Raw genomic sequence first — 18,671 nt, 5'->3', positions numbered from 1 at the left:
AAAACACCTGTTCTATAAAAACATGTTCTCATACTCTGTACTATGAAATTTAGTACATGTTGCAATTGACTGGTATTACTTCTCCAACCATTGCTATAAATTTATCACAATTGGTCACCTCATGGTGGTATACCATACCTGCAGAATGCAACAGCCAGAGCAACATTTCTTCTCGTAAAATGGCTGACAGTGAATTTAACAAAATGTTCATATTCTATGTTCTAAGTATTCATGTTAATTTGATGATTCACTCAAACTATATTGGGGGGGAAATTGCTCTTAAATGAATACTTCAGTCCGTTAAGATTTTGACACTGCGACCACTCGCACCAGAGGGAGAGAAGGTTCAAATGAAGCGATGAGAAATAATAAAGTGCCGCCTTTACTTTTAACTGTACTAAATTGAAGTGAATAAAGCAAAAATATTTGAAACAAATCATTCCTCACTCATATTTTAAACAAAATATCCACCAGGAAACAGCACAGCATCTACTTTATTTAACTTCAAACGAAACCATTCAAAACTCACTTATGATTTTGCTTAGCATAAGTTACTGACTCGTGGAATAAACAAGAAATAAACAAGCTATTGTGTGAATCCTTCATATTTGGAAATTTATGATAAACAATATAAACACCATTATTCTTGATTAACTTTTTAAAAAATACAAGAGTAAAACAAAATAATGAGGTAGATATTTGTTGGCACTGCCTGGGTGTAAAATAGCGCCTGGGTAGAGCACAGGGAGGAAAATCGGACAAGGAGGAATGCAGACCCAGAATGGAGCCCGCTTGATTGCCCCACACCCAGATACATAGGAAAATTATCCCACTATATTTTAGAAACCAAACAATAATTAATTGTTTTAATCTACTTACAATTCAGTTTAACACTTTGATTTATTTTACTGATTTTAAAAAACATTCAAACATTTCCCTTGAGAGGATATCCTCAAAAATATTCTGCGACACTCTAATGCTAATTATAATGAAGTAGAATTAGAGAAATAAAAAGAATCAGAGCATTATTTAGCTCTTTTACACACATAAGCATTTATGTTTAAAAACCGCATTTCAAACAGCATTCATCTCATTTCACTTTGCACCATTTTAGCTTTTAAAAAATAAAAATAAGAATGTTATCAAATTTCTTATGTCTATATTACACAAAAGTAACTTTCTTAGATAGGATCAAACTTAACATAATTTTGCAACTTTGTTGATGGCTAACATGGACTGCTGAAGGTGTTTTATTTTAGAATGAACTTTCTACAGTACTGAAAGGGTTACATATCAAAAAATCGGCATATTACATATAACTGATCTTGGTTTGGCCCACTCAATCAAGCCATAAATCAAGAGATGGCTTGTACTTGCAGCAGCAGGATTGAGTGGATACCAATATTACAACCATATGTGAAAAAAGGCTATCTGTTTTTACATCTAAATATTTGATGGTAACTCATAAATGCCATAGTAATAATGAAATGCAAAGGACTGAGTGCAAATACAATTTTTTTGCAGAAAATCCAATTTAATACTCTGCTGCTCAGATAGCTAGAAATAAAATATGATCTAGGGAGTGTACAATAAGACATGAATAGTGGCACATTAAATCTGACCACTGCAGAAAAAAAAATCAAGTATTATATTTTTCTTATTGGCTGAAATATGGGACTTTTTTCCAACCACCATCTCAATTTCTGACCAAGTAAATGTGTAGCCATATAAATAACAATTTATAAAATGTTGAATCATTTGCACTAAAAATCATTAGAGTTGTAAAAATTATTATTTCATGTCAGAAATTGCATGCAAGATTCCTTTCAAAGGGTTGCCCACCAACCCCCCCCACCCCCACCATCAGAGGCTTAGGACTGTGTTTCTGATTTGGTCAATGTCTCTCTCACAATCACTGTCTATCACAAAGTGTGAGTATCTGAGTGTGCGAGAGTGTCTGTGTAAGCAAGTGAGAATGAGTGTGCGTTTACGTGCGAGAGTGAGAGTGCGAGCAAGCGACATCATGGGATTTATAGTTTGCATATTCTTTTAGAACTACACTATAAAGAGAGCACCTTGACATCAGGCAGAAAATTTACAAATAACAATAGTGTGACATGTGCAGGTATGGGAAAAAATGAAAAATAAAAAAAGATTCAATTTTTTTGGAATAATTTTACACAGTTTAGGCTGTTAAATAAAAATTGCGAGTTCAAGGTTTTATGTGGGGTGTTTTTTTTTTTGTCACTCAGTGTGGCACAAATAAAACTCATCAATTTGTTTGTGCCAGGGATAGAAGGGATGTTTGAGCACAGTAACCTGCATGCCCCAGAATATTAGTGAGCAGTGGTATGACTCGTAAAAAAAAAATCAAATCGAGTAACTGAATTAAATGTAATTAGATTTTAACACTTAAAGCTCTAATTCATCACATACTGCTGCCCTAATGTCAATAAACAAAACTGCAATTTTCCATGTGTGCGCTTCGCTCCTGATCATATATATATAAATTTGTTTTGGAGGTATATGAGCACATAAGGCCACCACCATTAGCTGTTGCATTGTAGTTGGCACAATAAAAGGGTGCAGCTGGAAATGACAAACTAAGACAAATTTCAGCTTGGCAGCTGGGGAGAGTATAGAAAGTATACTCACTGCCCACTGCCTCAGGATATCACTGCAGGAGTTCCTCAGTGAAGAGTCCTTGGTCTAACCAAAGATAACTGGATACACAAGGAAGACTTGATTTAGGAATATAGGAATATAGGAACAGGAGTCGGCCATTCAGCCCCTCGAGCCTGTTCCGCCATTCAATTAGATCATGGCTCATTTGCATCTTAACTCCATCTGCCCACCTTGGTTCCGTAACCATTAATACGCTTACCTAACAAAAATCTATTAATCTCCATTTTGAAATTTTCAATTGACTTAACCTCAACAGTGTTTTGGGGGGAGAAAGTTCCAGATTTCTACGACCTTTTGTGTGAAGAAGTGCTTTCTGACATCACCCCTGAACAGCCTAGCTCTAATTTTAAGGTTATGCCCCCTTGTTCTTGACTGTCCCACAAAAGTAAATAGTTTCACTCTATCGACCCCATCAAATCCTTTAATCATCTTAAACACTTAAATTAGATCACCCTTTAATCTTCTATGTTCAAGGGAATACAAGCCTAATCTATGCAACCTGGCCTCATAATTTAACCCGTTTAGCCCCGGTATCATTCTGGTGAATCTGCACTGTACCCCCTTTCAGGCCAATATATCCTTCCTGAGGTGCGGTGCCCAGAACTGAATGCAGTACTCCAGACCGGGTCTAACTAGAGCTTTGTACGGCTGGAACATAACTTCCACCCCTTTGTATTCCAGCCCTCTTGAGATAAAGGCCAACACTTCATTAACCTTTTAAATTACTTTTTGTACCTGTCCACTAGCTTTTAGTGATTTCTATACTTGGACCCCTAAATCTCTCTGCTCATCCACAGTTCCCAGCTTCTCGCCATTTAGAAAATACTCTGATCTATCTTTCTTAGGTCCAAAGTAGATGACCTCACACTTTCCCACACTGAACTCCATCTGCCACAGTTTTGCCCATTCACTTAATCTATCAATGACCCTGTGCAATGTTCTGCTCCCATCTACACTATTTACTGTGCCACCTAACTTAATGTCATCAGCACACTTAGATATATGGCTTATATTCCTTCATCCAAGTCCTTTATAAATATAGTGAAAAGCTGAAGCCCCAATATAGATCCCTGGGGGATCTTTGCAAAGAAATATGGACCCATTTTGCAACCAACAGCTTGGATAAAATTCATTTGCATTGGCTGGAATGATTTTTCTCCGCAGTCGCTCCTGCATATTTGCTGTTTTTCATCTGTGTACTCGGGCAGGGGGTGGAGGGTGGGGGGGGGGGGGAAAGAGGTGGGGGGAAAGAGAGAGTGAGTTCATTATATACCAAAAGACAAATAAAGCACAATTTACACACAGAAGGCTGAAAAAGAGCCTGTAACACACTAGATGCTGTACTTTATGTGCTATAGTAAACTGGTGATAATTTTATTTATACCAGTATAAAATTAATGCCAAATTCATATTATAATACAAAATCAAAGACAAAATACTGCGGATGCTGGAAATCTGAAATAAGAACAGAAAATGCTGGAGAACGGTCTTCAACCTGAAGCGTTAACTGTTTCTTTCTCCAAAGATGCTGCCTGAATTGCTGAGCTTCTCCAACGTTTTCTGCTCATATTGTAATACTACAAAATCAAAAATTATGATCAAAAATTAGTGCAATCAGATAGCTTTCAATGATACCATCCAAAACTGCACTACCTCAGCTTTAATGCAATTGTTAAAGCTGGTAGAAAGTGGACCAGTGATCTCTACCACTGAGAAGGACAAGAGCAGCAGTCGCAAGGGAACACTTTCAGCTCCACGTTTCCTGCAAGTCATACACCATGGGGTAAATTTTAACTTCCAGCCCAGAAGGGAGTGGGGGGAACTTTCGGGTGCAAAACCTGGAAGGCGTGTGGTCATGATCTTAATGAGGCCAGTCAGTTGCACTTCCAGGTTTCATGCCCAGCAGCCAATGATCATAGGCCAGGGAGAAGATCGGGGCAGGGAAGGCGGAGGAAGAGATCATGGGGGGGTTGAGAAGAAGATTGGGGTGGGGGCTGAGAAGACCAGAGGTTGCTGGAGGTCGGGTGCATAGTTGGACGTGGGGGGGGGGGGGGGCATCATTGGGGGTGGGGGGGAGGGGTTGGCCATTGCGGTGGTCCTGCTGACCAGGTGAGCTTGTTTAGCCTGGATGAAGCATGCCTGCTCCTCTGGGCCCACAAGCAGTGCAAAAAGGCACTCACCTCATCAATCGGCCTTTCCCTCCTGCTTTCACCTGACATGAGTCGGAAGTGAAGGGAAACCCGAATAGGTAAGGTTAAATTTATACTATTCTAATACACAAAATATTAAGTACTTCAAGTATCACAATGAGGTACAATGCCCTTTTGAGTATTAGCCCGCTGGCTTTAAGTGGGGGGGGGGTGTGGAACTTCCTGGTGTCTGCTCTCCACAGGCAGACAAACCTGCCTGGGTTAAACCCAGAAGCAGGTGTGTTGGAGCCGGATGCAGTCCCACTCTGAAAACTGAGCATTTTTACTCCCCACCCACCTTTTCTTGGGGGTTAAAATTTACCCCCATGAGTGAGACATAGGAAATCAATCTACTTACTGGCATCATTGATGCATGCACACTAACATTATCACCAGGCATTTAAAGCATATCAGGCCAAATGCGTTATTCTGAACATATCAAGCAGTCCATTATTATGCTTCACATATATAATTTTCTCTTTTTTGCCTCACTTTGTGCTATGGGAATAACTGTTTTTAGGTCAGGGTAGTATGCTTTTTTTTTCTATTTTTAAACCTCGGTGAAGTAAATTGAATCAAGAGGCATATTTGGACTCCCAGCACAGAACTTCATGCTTCAGGAGTGCATATCAGGAAAATGGTGATTTAATGCTCTATAGCTTGCAATATAAGTGATTAAAAGAACCAATGAAAAGGGTTACTACAGCTTTGACTTGGATCAAGTGAAAATCTCTAACTTGAAGCTGGGTCAATTTTCTAAAAGTATGTATGTGATTTTGCATACAAAATGCTTGATCCTAATTTTTTTTTACATGCAAATATTTTGTGACCACCATTTATAGTTTGGGGATAGTTTGGGGATAAATACCTTTTTAGTTCTGGCTGATCTACATCTTGAATTATAATTCATAAACTAATTCCGGATAGCATGTTGTTGTTAAGGCCATTTATCCAACATCGTTCTGTGTCTCAAAAAAATGTTATATGACGTATACTGGGGGTTACAGTATACTTCATATAACATTTTTTGAGGCACAGAACTAGGTTAGATAATATGTCCTTAACAATGTGCTGTCTTTATGTTTGGAATTAGTCTACGGCTTGTAATTATGAGTGGTATATTTAACTATCTGATATAAATAATTATTAATTCACATTTGGACTACGCATTTATTTTCAAAGTTTAGATGGCCTAATACATGAAGCACGGAGAGAATTCATTTGTCAATCCCCTCTCCTTAACAATTATCTGAGCAAGGTCCTGTGGCATTATTCTGCTGAGACAAATACCTTTTATCCAAACTTCTTATGTTGCTAGGAAATCATTTACAAGTGCACCAAACAATACAGTGTAGTAATTATGAATAGTTGACAAGGAGAAGTGAACAATGAACAAGTCCATCTGAAACCTTACACTAATAAAGTCATTAGATGCTGCCCTTTCGATGGTTCTTTAAAACTTCTGAAGTTACAGGAATACACTAGCTCGTTTGTGAGGATACTGCTAAAGAATAAATGCTGTTGGCAGAACGCAGATCTGGTGTTAAACCAAGCTGCAAATTGATCTGGACATTCTGTTAAGGCTGAGCTGATATCAAAAGCTGTGGAGAAAAGGAGAAAATGAGAGTGTCCAACATAATCCAACGGTAACAGGAGCCCCAAAAAACCAGGAAGAAACAGTGGGAAAGTGACAAAGGCTCCAGATGTTGTGGAATCTTAATCTTTTGTAAAATAGTTTGTAAAGGACTCTACTGGGGGAGCCTTAAATAAGGCTGATACTTTAACTACCTCTTTCTAAACACAACATGCACAGACGGAACGTTTAGATGACTACTCTACTGGAAAACAGTTCAGATCATGTGCCCCTCTGTCCCTCTCCACAGAGCAACAATTAAACTCCATCTGTTTCCTAACTACCTACAGCGAAATCCCTATTCAGTAGGCCAAGCAGCAGGACAACATATAACTTTGGAAGCTGTGTCCTGCACAGAGGCCCACACCTGTAGTGGATTTGCAAGTGGGTCAAACGGGACTAGCACGGTCAACTGCTCTCCAACCAGGCGTGCATCATTCAAAGCCCTGTTTGTGCCAAGGGTCAGCAGCTGTGAATATGGTTAATTACTTGATGATTAGGAATGACAGGTGAGGAAAACCTGCTGCTGAAAGGTGCCCAGGCTATTTAACATGCATGGCAGATGCAGGAGAAGGAGGGGCACAAATCCCAACATGCACACTATACTGCCCTGTAGCTATAAATACCCAATAAATACAATACCAACAAACTGAAATCTAACATGCAAGTGAACTGTTAAAACTATTCACAAATATCATTAACTCTTTCTGGGGCTTGTATGCTAGATGACGTGTGTCAATTCTGCTTTAGACTAACTAATAATTAGGTGGTTCTTCATCTGTCACCAACAAACTCTTGTGGCAAATATAAAAAAGCACAGCTGCTTAAAGGACTACCAAAAAAAAACTTAAAGGAACTATAAAGGCCACTGGTTGTCATTTTGTTGAGCAAATCTTCAATACCACTTTTCAACAGCAAATATATTTCAAATGTGTTACTTAAAAAATCCTGAACTAGTAAATGAAGAGCAAAACAAAACAACTCCAGGCAACCAATTCAGCTCGGGCAATACAGATGGCTGAAAGAGATATTCCTACTGGGCCAAGTTGTGGGACAAGGCAGAGTTCAATAATGCCCACTGGTAGCCGACAAGGTTAATTATCAAATAAAACAAAAGTATGACTGTACATCACACCTGTAATATCCAAGCAACAATTAAATTATCGTCACACTTAAAAAAAAATTTCCATAGTAAAGGAATACCTCAGAATAACACACTGTAATTAATTTATCCTTGAAGATTCATTAGAAAAATACCACCTGTATCTATTATTAAAAGTTTTATATCACTAAATGAATATTTCACATCGGTATTTACGGTTGAGAAAGGCATGGATGTTAGGGAACTTGGGGAAATAAATAGTGATGTCTTGAGGAGTGTACATATTACAGAGAGGGAGGTGCTGGAAGTCTTAACGCGCATCAAGGTAGATAAATCTCCGGGACCTGATGAAATGTATCCCAGGACGTTATGGGAGGTTAGGGAGGAAATTGCGGGTCCCCTAGCAGAGATATTTGATTCATCGACAGCTATAGGTGAGGTGCCTGAAGATTGGAGGGTAGCAAATGTTGTGCCTTTGTTTAAGAAGGGCGGCAGGGAAAAGCCTGGGAACTACAGACCGGTGAGCCTGACATCTGTAGTGGGTAAGTTGTTAGAGGGTATTCTGAGGGACAGGATCTACAGGCATTTGGAGAGGCAGGGACTGATTAGGAACAGTCAGCATGGTTTTGTGAGAGGAAAATCATGTCTCACGAATTTGACTGAGTTTTTTGAAGGGGTAACCAAGAAGATAGATGAGGGCTGTGCAGTAGACGTGGTCTACATGGACTTTAGCAAAGCCTTTGACAAGGTACCGCATGGTAGGTTGTTACATAAGGTTAAATCTCACGGGATCCAAGGTGAGGTAGCCAATTGGATACAAAATTGGATTGACGACAGAAGACAGAGGGTGGTTGTAGAGGGTTGTTTTTCAAACTGGAGGCCCGTGACCAGCGGTGTGCCTCAGGGATCGGTGCTGGGTCCGCTGTTATTTGTTATTTATATTAATGATTTGGATGAGAATTTAGGAGGCATGGTTAGTAAGTTTGCAGATGACACCAAGATTGGTGGCATTGTGGACAGTGAAGAAGGTTATCTAGGATTGCAACGGGATCTTGATAAATTGGGCCAGTGGGCCGATGAATGGCAGATGGAGTTTAATTTAGATAAATGTGAGGTGATGCATTTTGGTAGATCGAATCGGGCCAGGACCTGCTCCGTTAATGGTAGGGCGTTGGGGAGAGTTATAAAACAAAGAGATCTAGGAGTACAGGTTCATAGCTCCTTGAAAGTGGAGTCACAGGTGGATAGGGTGGTGAAGAAGGCATTCGGCATGCTTGGTTTCATTGGTCAGAACACTGAATACAGGAGTTGGGATGTCTTGTTGAAGTTGTACAAGACATTAGTAAGGCAACACTTGAAATACTGTGTACAGTTCTGGTCACCCTACTATAGAAAGGATATTATTAAACTAGAAAGAGTGCAGAAAAGATTTACTAGGATGCTACCAGGACTTGATGGTTTGACTTATAGGGAGAGGTTGGATAGACTGAGACTTTTTTCCCTGGAGAGTGGGAGGTTTAGGGGTGATCTTATAGAAGTCTATAAAATAATGAGGGGCATAGATAAGGTAGATAGTCAAAATCTTTTCCCAAAGGTAGGGGAGTCTATAACGAGGGGGCATAGATTTAAGGTGAGAGGGGAGAGATACAAAAGGGTCCAGAGAGGCAGTTTTTTCACTCAAAGGGTGGTGAATGTCTGGAACGAGCTGCCAGAGGCAGTAGTGGAGGCAGGTACAATTTTGTCTTTTAAAAAGCATTTGGACAGTTACATGGGTAAGATGGGTATAGAGGGATATGGGCCAAGTGCAGGCAATTGGGACTAGCTTAGTGGTATAAACTGGGCGACATGGACATGTTGGGCCGAAGGGCCTGTTTCCATGTTGTAAACTTCTATGATTCTAAGTCTAATGTAATATTGTGTTGGTAATATTCTAAGATTGTAGCCAGCTTTCAATGACACTGAATGGTCCAAGGTGATATGTGGTTAGCATGGCCCAAATTGCAAAACTCATGCATTGTAACCGAGTAACACCATTTGAATCAATCAGATCCTCAGAATTTATTTTTGCCCTGTTTCTGTCCATCATATTGAAAGGAAAGGGTTCATCAGATTGAGTTTAGTAATACTGTTAATGATTTTCTTTGTATTGTAGTAATGTTAGCTTTTAGCCTTTGTTTGTTAAGTAGGGAAGTATGATTCTTAAATTGTAATATCTTAAAATGGTGAGAAGTATACAGCAACTCTAAGGTTGCAACCACCTGCTTAATGAGAAAAGTTAATAGGAAACATGGGTAAGAAAGGGTTCACAGACAAAGGACAGGCAGAAAAGCTCCCTTCGTTCGTTCACTAGAAGGGAGGCCTTGAAACCTTACTTAAGATAAACACCTGCCTGAGAAAAACCTTTGCCTGGAAATTTAGGAAGTGAGTCAAGGAAAGAGAGTTAGAAACAGAGATGTTTTGCACCTATGTCATTCGTTGTAATACGGATCTGTAGCTACAAGGGCAGAAGATAATCAAATCAGTGTAGAATTGTAACTATGCGATGTAACTATGAAACATGTGAATTGCCACGTAGAAAGGGTGAGAAAAAGTTACAAAAAGTGGGTGTTGGAACAGATAATTTAGAATTCGATTACAGTCCGATGAACCTGTGTACCGAGCTCAGAACTATAACGCGTTTGAATTCTCCGGCTAAAACCGGTTTTGTTGTAAGTACTTCTGTTTAGTGTACGTTTAATTATTGTATGCTTCATAAATCTGTGACATCTAACATTCAATGTTGCGAACCCTATTGATTTATGGAGTAAATTATAAGTAAAAACAGACACATTTATCCCTCCTCTAGTTCTGGGGAACGAAGTAGGTCAAGTGGAGCAAGTGTCTGTGGGGGAACATTTAGGGAACAGTGATCATAGTATCATAAGGTTTAGATTAGTTATGGAAAAGTACAAGGAGCAATCTAGAGTAAAAATACTTAATTGGAGGAGGGCCAATTTCAGTGGGTTGAGAACAGGTCTGGCCCAGGTAAAGTGGAATCAAAGATTGGTAGGCAAAACTGTAATTGAACAATGGGCGGCCTTTAAAGAGGAGATGGTTCGGGTACAGTCTAGGTACATTCCCACGAGGGGGAATGGTAGGGCAACCAAAGCCAGAGCTCTCCGCATGACGAAAGAGATAGAAAGATGAAGCAGAAAAAGGGGGCGTATGACAGATGTCAGGTTGACAATGCAAGAGAGAACTAGGCTAAATATAGGAAGTACAGAGGAGAAGTGAAAAAGGAAATAAGAGGGGGAAAGAGAGTATGAGAATAGACTGGCGGTAACATAAAAGGGAATCCGAAAGTCTTCTATGGGCACATAAATAGTAAACGGAGAGTAAGTGTCCTGATCCTGCTCCTCTCCCAGGTCCATGCCAAGTGCTCCAGCTCCTCTCTGCTTCTTCCCAGGCCTGCCTCACGTGATCCAGCTCTGCTCCAGTCCGACAATTGAGGTCCATCCACAGTATGCCAGCTCTGTTCCTTCCAACATTTGCAATAATTGTAGGAATGGCTCCATTCACCGCTGCTCTTTACAATTCAACATCTGCTCCCGCTGCATTCCCCAGCTCCACACTCTCCATCCCATCAGTCTCCTAGCTCCAATCTTTACTCCCTAATTCAGGGCTAGACCAGGGTGTTGCCTTTCACATTTGGCCTTTTTAGGCTCTGTTCTACCCCCTCCCTGCTTCAGCTTCAGTCCTTGGACATCAGCCCACTCCCTCTTCACTCCTGCCTCAGATCTTTTGGTCACTCTATTCCAGGCCCAAGCTTTTGTTTCTCTTTTCTCTCATGTATTGCAATGATTCCCAGACGTGCCGGTACCAGTAAATACACTGCCTCCCTGCCCCCCCCTTAAAATCCACTCCCTGGCTAGACCCCATTCCCATGCACCCTATCTGTCCTGGCCTACCCACACTTGCTCCCAGCCTGAACCTTAATCCTCAATTCTCTTAAAGTCGTACTTATTTTCCCTCAAAAATATTAATTGAGTCCAAGTTTATAAATAACAGAAAGGAATAATTTATCTACTTGTACTGTTTTCATTAAAATAATCTATTAAACAGAGAGAAAAAAAGATACCCAACAAGAAAACTTTGAATGGCTTTGAGCATTATCTGAAACTTCAAATAAGACTGTCGCCTTGCAATTAATGGAGTTCATAGGAGCAGCTTTAGTCAATTTGTGTTATTTTTAGTCAGCAACAGGTGCCACAGTGAACACAGGTGCAGGGTGCGCCACGTAGCTTGGATGGTGGCATTCACAATGAAGGAATAATGTATGTGACAGCCCCTCCAGCTTATGTAAATAAAATGTACCCACGTGATTTGACTTTTGCAAAAACATTAATTTTATCACCAGCATGGAGACCCTCAAGTTGGGTTTTCCTCCCTGCTAGGCCGTTTCGGTGACTTCATCAACCAGGTGATTCCGCACATGGTTCCATATTAAACAATTGAAGCTGTGACTTCAGACTGGCCAGGGTATCATGACAAATCACTTGACTAACTGGAAAATTTGTATCCTAGAACCATGGAAAAGATACAGCACAGAGTGGGACCATTCGGCCCATCGTGTCCGTGCCTGCTCGAAGAACAACCAGGTGCCCATTCTGATCCCACCTTCCAGCACCTGGTCCGTAGCCCTGCAGCTTACAGCACTTTAGGTGCAGGTCTAGATGCTTTTTAAAAGAGTTGAGGGTCCCTGCTTCTCCCACCAATTCGGGCAGCGAATTCCATATACCCACCACCCTCTGGGTAAAAAAAAGTTTTTCCTCATGTCCCCTCTAATCCTTCCGCCAATCAGCTTAAATATATGTCCTCTAGTTCTTGAGCTCTCAGCTAGGGGAAACAGGTACTTCCTGTCTATTCTATCTGGGCCCCTCATAATTTTGTACACCTCAATCAAGTCACCCCTCAGCCTCCTCTGCTCCAAGGAAAACAACCCCAGCCTATCCAATCTCTCCTCGTAATTGCAACTTTCAAGCCCTGGCAACATTCTTGTAAATCTTCTCTGCACTCTCTCCAGAGCAATCACGTCCTTCCTGTAATGTGGTGACCAGAACTGCACACAATACTCCAGCTGTGGCCTTAGCAGCGTTTTACACAGTTCCATCATTACATCCCTGCTTTTGTATTCTATACCTCGGCTAATAATGGAGAGCATTCCGTATGCCCTCTTCACAATCTTATCTACCTGTACTGCCACCTTCAGGGACCTGTGCACATGCACTCCAAGGTCTCTCACTTCCTCTACCCCTCTCAATATATTCCCGTTTACTGTGTATTCCCTTTTACTGTTTGCCCTCCCTAGGTGCATTCCCTCACACTTCTCTGGGTTGAACTCCATTTGACACTTTTCCGCCCACTCCACCAACCCATTGATATCTTCTTGGAGTCTACAGTTATCCGCTTCACTATCAACTACACGGTCAATTTTTGTGTCGTCCGCAAATTTGCCAATATTGCCCCCTACATTCAAGTCCAAATCATTAATATGCACCACAAACAGCAAGGGACCCAACACAGAGCCCTGTGGCACACCACTGGAAACAGATTTCCATTCGCAAAGACATCCATCGACTTTTACCCTTTGTTTCCTGTTACTGAGCCAATTTTGTCTGTCAGTAGCTTTGTTTCCCAGGCTCTCATGATTTCATAAAAACTCTGGGGCTGCTCTGAAGTAACTGTCCCAAGTGTTTACTATACAGCCACTTTGAGAATGCTGCCTGTCAGTGACTTCACTGAAGAAAGTAGGACAAATTATATTCTCATGAGTACTTTTTTTTCTTTGAATAAAAAGTACTCTTACCCGAGACTTACCTTGCTTCTTAAAAACTCAGCAATAGCTTTAGAAACAATGAATAATAAAGTCAATGTGGTCACAAGATTAAATAACTTGCTAAAAAAGTCATGACTGTGAATACATGTTATGACAATAGTGATATTGTATCTAGAGGTTTGCACCCATAAAAAAAAACATATTAATTAGCTTCTGTTGAAGCAGCATACAAATTGGCTTTGCTCATTTCATCTGTGACAGTGCCTGGAAGGCTACAATGGATATGCTTAAAGCAGAAGTCAAGTCTAGAAGGAATGAGTATTTTATTCAGAGGACTCCCCATTTCTTTCGAGGAGGAGACACTTTGATTAATTTACAAACATTTTTTTTAAGCTTTAGGGAAAAGTGATCTACAGACTATATCAATATGTCAATACTAGATAGGAGTTTATACAAGTATTCTTTGTAAGGGTTTAGCTACTATCTATCCATGTTAAATATCTTATGCTCTGCGCGCAGTTCCTATCTGCACCGCTTGACATACTGTTATCACATTTTTGTGTCAACTTTTAGCATTATAAATTCCTATGCCCACATTTATAATGGAAAACATTAAAGTAATCACTCTGATTGCACAATCCGGCCGCTCGGTTCCCACAATTTTTTCAGCTGCCATTTTTTCTTCAGTAACTGAAATTTATAACTACCAAAATAAGGGTATAACCAAAACTTTTTTAAAAATAAAAAATATACATACTTCACAATTAAATTCATTCACTGAATTGTCTTTTAATGCCTTCACTATAGTTTTTAAAAGCCTGGGCTTGGAGTTGATTTTTTTTTCCTCAGAGCTGTGACACTGAGCTGAATTTGGATTGTGCAGTTGGAGCAGGTGCAGTGTACCTAATTTCCCAGGATGCAATCAGTGCCATTCAGTCATCAATACTGAGGACATTCTTTCTTTTGCTTCTAGCAGTTACTACTCAAAAGTTTTTTTTTAAAAAAGCGAGACACAAGTTGAAACTGTTTTACTTAAGTAAAACTTGTATTGATTTTTTTTACAAACAGAAAGTGTGAAAGAGAAAAAAAAGTGTACTCTGATTACAAACCTGTTGTAGCCTTTGTTTTGTGTTCTAGAAATTAGAGATAGAGCATTACAGAGAGTGAGAGTGAGGGAGAGCGAGAGAGCGCACACAAGCCAGACATAATGGGAACAGAGAAAGATAGAGCACAAGAGAGTGGGTCAGTGGAAGAAAGAGTGTGTTTTTCTTCATTTTCATTGAATGTTACTTCAATTTTCAAAAAAACTTTTAAAAAAAGAGAAATGGGAGGAAGCGGGAGGAGAAGGAAAAGTGGGAGGAGGAGCAAAAGGAAGAGGGAGGAGCAAGTGGAGAATTAGGACTGAACAAGGAGGGAAGAGGAGGAGGAGGAAGGGGAGGTATAAGAGGAGAGAAGAGGAAGTTTGTGGCGGGGACTGAAACAGTGCCTTTGGTCTTCTAAATGTTTAACATAGGAAACAGCAGCTCATCTGAGACTAGATGTTAGACAACCAGTCTCACAATACACAGGCAGTGGAGGGGTGGAGAGGTAGAGCTGGGTGTCATCAGCTGATCCCACATCTGTGGATTATGTTGCCAAGGGCAGCATGTACTTGAGGAAGAGGAGGGTACCAAGGATAGATCTTTGGGGGACTCCAGAAGTAATGGTGCATGGGTGGGAAGAGAAGCCATTGCTGGAGTTATTCTGGTTGAATATATAAGTAAGATTGCAACCAAGCAAGAGCAGTCCCACTGAGCTGGACAACGGAGCACAAGCATTGGAGTAGGATACGTAGCTGATGGTGTCAAAGGCTGCAGAGAGCACAATGAGGGCTAAAGCACCACAGTTAGAGGATGTAATGCATGACTTTGTTTAGGGCCGTGCTGTACTTAACAATCTTGTTTTAATTTAGCATAATTAGAATATGAAATGCACACACCATTTTGTCAAGAGAAAGAAATATACACGGAGAAAAATTTTAACTTTTAAAATAAGAACACAAGTTCATCAAACACAGGTCAGGCCTCCTTCCCTTCTCGGCTACTCCGTAATACCTACAACACGGAAGGCCCCTGATAAGTTCTATTGGAAACAATGGACTCATGAGTTTAGGCCGGCTTGAGAAACAAAGCTTTGGGGAACCACAATGGGGTGAGTGTCAACTGATTGCTTGCTGGGGTCATGGAGCTCTAGATCAGGGGTCCAAAGTCACAGTATTTCCAATAAAGTTGCTAAAGGACATTCCCAGCAATATCAAACAAAATACTTACAAACAAATATATATATATATATATATATATAAATTATTACCTCTCAAGAAAATGGGGCAGCACTTAGATCGCATAATATTCACCTTTGGGTTTACTTCCCCTTCAAGTAACATTAGATTGGACCAGAGCACATTCAATGTGTGCAATGCATTTTTTTCAGCTCGTACTGCTTCAGTGAGAAATAATAAGCTCCAATTTAAAAAACAAATAAGTTAGTGAATAAAACTGAGTACCTTGCTCTGTTAGCTTCTCTTGTCATGTCCCATGCCCAAGTGATAAAATTTTGACTGAGGTAGGAGACAATAGATTCAGCACACAGTAGTTGGGAACAGAATACATTTGTAAGAACACTGTCATCATGATGGAGGTAGATGGCAAGCAGCTTTCTCTGATAAAAGAAAGTACAGATTAGTGATCTTAAAATTGCCAATCTAAGTTACTCTTCACTGTATTTATCATGTAAAAGTAAAATGCTTACGGCTCCTTGATTAATACTGAAACTATACAGAACATCCTCACTGTAACGGGAATTTTTGCATACTCCCAGATACCACATTATACAGAAGGCTTTGTGCACTTTACATTTGCAAAGCAATACAGATGAAGTTTCACAAATCTCACAAAATTAATGGAGCACAGACAATAAAAACAAATTTTGGTTAATACAATTCACAATACAATTTTTCTTTCTAAATTAAAGTTTGTCCAGTTAATTTTACTGTTTTAGTTGCTCCATAAATTCTACATCTCTTATTACTTATATTCTACAGAAAGTTCCCATATGAATTGCAATATTTTAGATTTTCGGCTTCGTTTAGAAAAAAAAGTGGTTCTCAAACTGAGATTCGGGAAATAGATATTTTGACTTGATATTGTGAAGGGCTTTGTTCAATATCTCTTGCTAATGGGACATTAATATTTCATTTTACAATGGCATGCTGAGAAATGCATAACTAGTTTGCCTAGAAATGTTATGCTTGAACCTGGATTATCCTTGGATCAGGATTTCTATAAATTGCAGGCAAAAACTGCTAATTAGCAAATCTTTATACCATAACCTGTTTAAATCATTCATTGATCAGCTTAACTTCAACAAAACTAGAAAACACAGTGCAAATTTTACACAAGAGATTACACTTCTAAAATATGTTGCAGTCTCCAGATAAAATATGGCAAGAGAGTGAATGCTCAAAAAACTAGATAAGAACATAAGCAATAGGAGCAGGAGTAGGCCATACGGCCCCTCGAGACTGCTCCGCCATTCAACATGATCGATCATCTACCTTAACTCCACTTTCCTGCCTTAGTGTCCAAAAAGGGGTGGGTTTGTTTTATATCGACTCAGAATTGTGCCTCTTCACTTGGATACCATGCCACAGAATTGAATAGGTATATCAGACTATATGCTTAGATTAAATTATTGTGGGGAGATAGGGGTGGCAAGATTAGAGTTTCTGATACATGAAACAAAAGTTCAAGAATGTTTATTGAATAATGTAACATTTAACAATAGTTGTAACTATGAAATATAGCTGTAGGTGAATACAACTGTTTTATATTATAATACAGCTTTCTGCAACATTTTGTTAAAGAAAGAATTTGCATTTATACCTTTCACAACCTCTGGACACTCCAAAGCATTTTACAGCCAATTATGTACTTCTGAAGTCTAGTTCATAGAATCTTACAGCACAAAAGGAGACCACCCAGCCAATCATGCCTGTGCCGACTCATCTAATTTGTCCCACTCACCTGCACTTTCCCCACAGCCCTGCAACTTTTTCCCTTTCAAGCATATATCCAATAGTTGCTGTTGTAATGTAGGGAAACATGGCAACCAATTTTCACACAGCAAGGTCCCACAAACAGCATGAGACAAATTACCATATAACCTTTATTTTTAAAAAAATCGTGTTGGTTGAGGAATAAATGTTGGCCAAGACATCAGGAGAACTCCCCTGGTTTTCTTCAAATAGTGGCATGGGATCTTTTACGGGTAGATGGGGCCTCGGTTTAATGTCTCACTAAAAGACAGTAACTCCGACAGTGTAGCACTCCTTCAGTTCTGTACTGGAGTGCCAGCCAGGGTGATGTGTTCAGGTTCTGGAGTGGGGCTTGAACTCACAACCTTCTGACCGAGAGGCGAGAATGCAACCACTGAGCCAGGACGAACACCTATTACGCATCTACTATAGAGTAACATTTGATACAAAATGGGACATAAATCAAGCACCATCTTTTATTAAATAGTTACAAAATCTCTCTGCAAATCAGGTTTGTAGCTTTTGTTACTAGCAGTAACACAAACATCCACTTAAATGTTAATCACTTAAACATGAAAAATGGCACTAAAATATGTATCTGGTATAATTTTTGTCCTTGAAATCTTTGCAGTTTTCAGTGTAAACACAACACAATATATTGACTAAATCTGAACTTGAAGTCCCATACTGCTGATATACATACAATATCTGATTAGGATATAAAAACACGCTGATGGCCTTACGGTGCTTAATTAAAAAGAGGCAGAAGATCAGCCGCAGTCTGTTCTGCAGCTCATCCATCCTACATTTCAAAGCTCAGTGTGCAATATCCAGGTTACTCCACTAGAATCCTGCTATTGTATGAAGGTTGTTAGAGAGGGAGGGCAAGGCTATGTTTACTCAGTGATTAGGCTTCAGAATAAGCTTCTAGCTCCTAGAGAGACAGCTATCCACTCATTCATTGGGCCAATTCAAAAGCCTGGAAAGATTAAACACCCATGCTGAGCAGGCAACCAAATGCAGGCAGAAAAAAAGAAATAAAAATTCTTTAAAAACTCTTAGATGACTTCATTATTTTCTGCATACGAAACTTTAAGACAGTGTTTAGTTAGTGAAAAACCCACATTGACCTTTTCTAAACCCTTAATCTGTTCTTTGTAGTACTGTTGCTTTGT

General features: G+C 39.8%; 1 protein-coding gene across 2 annotated transcripts in view; it reads right to left on the bottom strand.

Annotated features, from left to right (window-relative positions):
• faf1 (Fas (TNFRSF6) associated factor 1) overlaps window positions 1–18,671 on the bottom strand; it is a 292,563-nt gene that overhangs the window by 78,930 nt on the left and 194,962 nt on the right. For both annotated transcript variants that reach the window (XR_010963860.1, XM_067990236.1), the window contains exon 13: window positions 15,967–16,121. Coding sequence is in view for 1 of the 2 variants with exons in the window: in XM_067990236.1 (XP_067846337.1) it covers window positions 15,967–16,121 (155 nt within the window). In the remaining variant the exon portion in view is untranslated. The remainder of the gene's footprint in view (window positions 1–15,966; window positions 16,122–18,671) is intronic.

This window comes from Heptranchias perlo, chromosome 9, assembly GCF_035084215.1.
Source record: "Heptranchias perlo isolate sHepPer1 chromosome 9, sHepPer1.hap1, whole genome shotgun sequence".
NCBI classification, from domain to species: domain Eukaryota; kingdom Metazoa; phylum Chordata; class Chondrichthyes; order Hexanchiformes; family Hexanchidae; genus Heptranchias; species Heptranchias perlo.
Note: the sequence above shows the minus strand (reverse complement) of the source record. Positions and strands in the feature narration are given on the sequence as shown.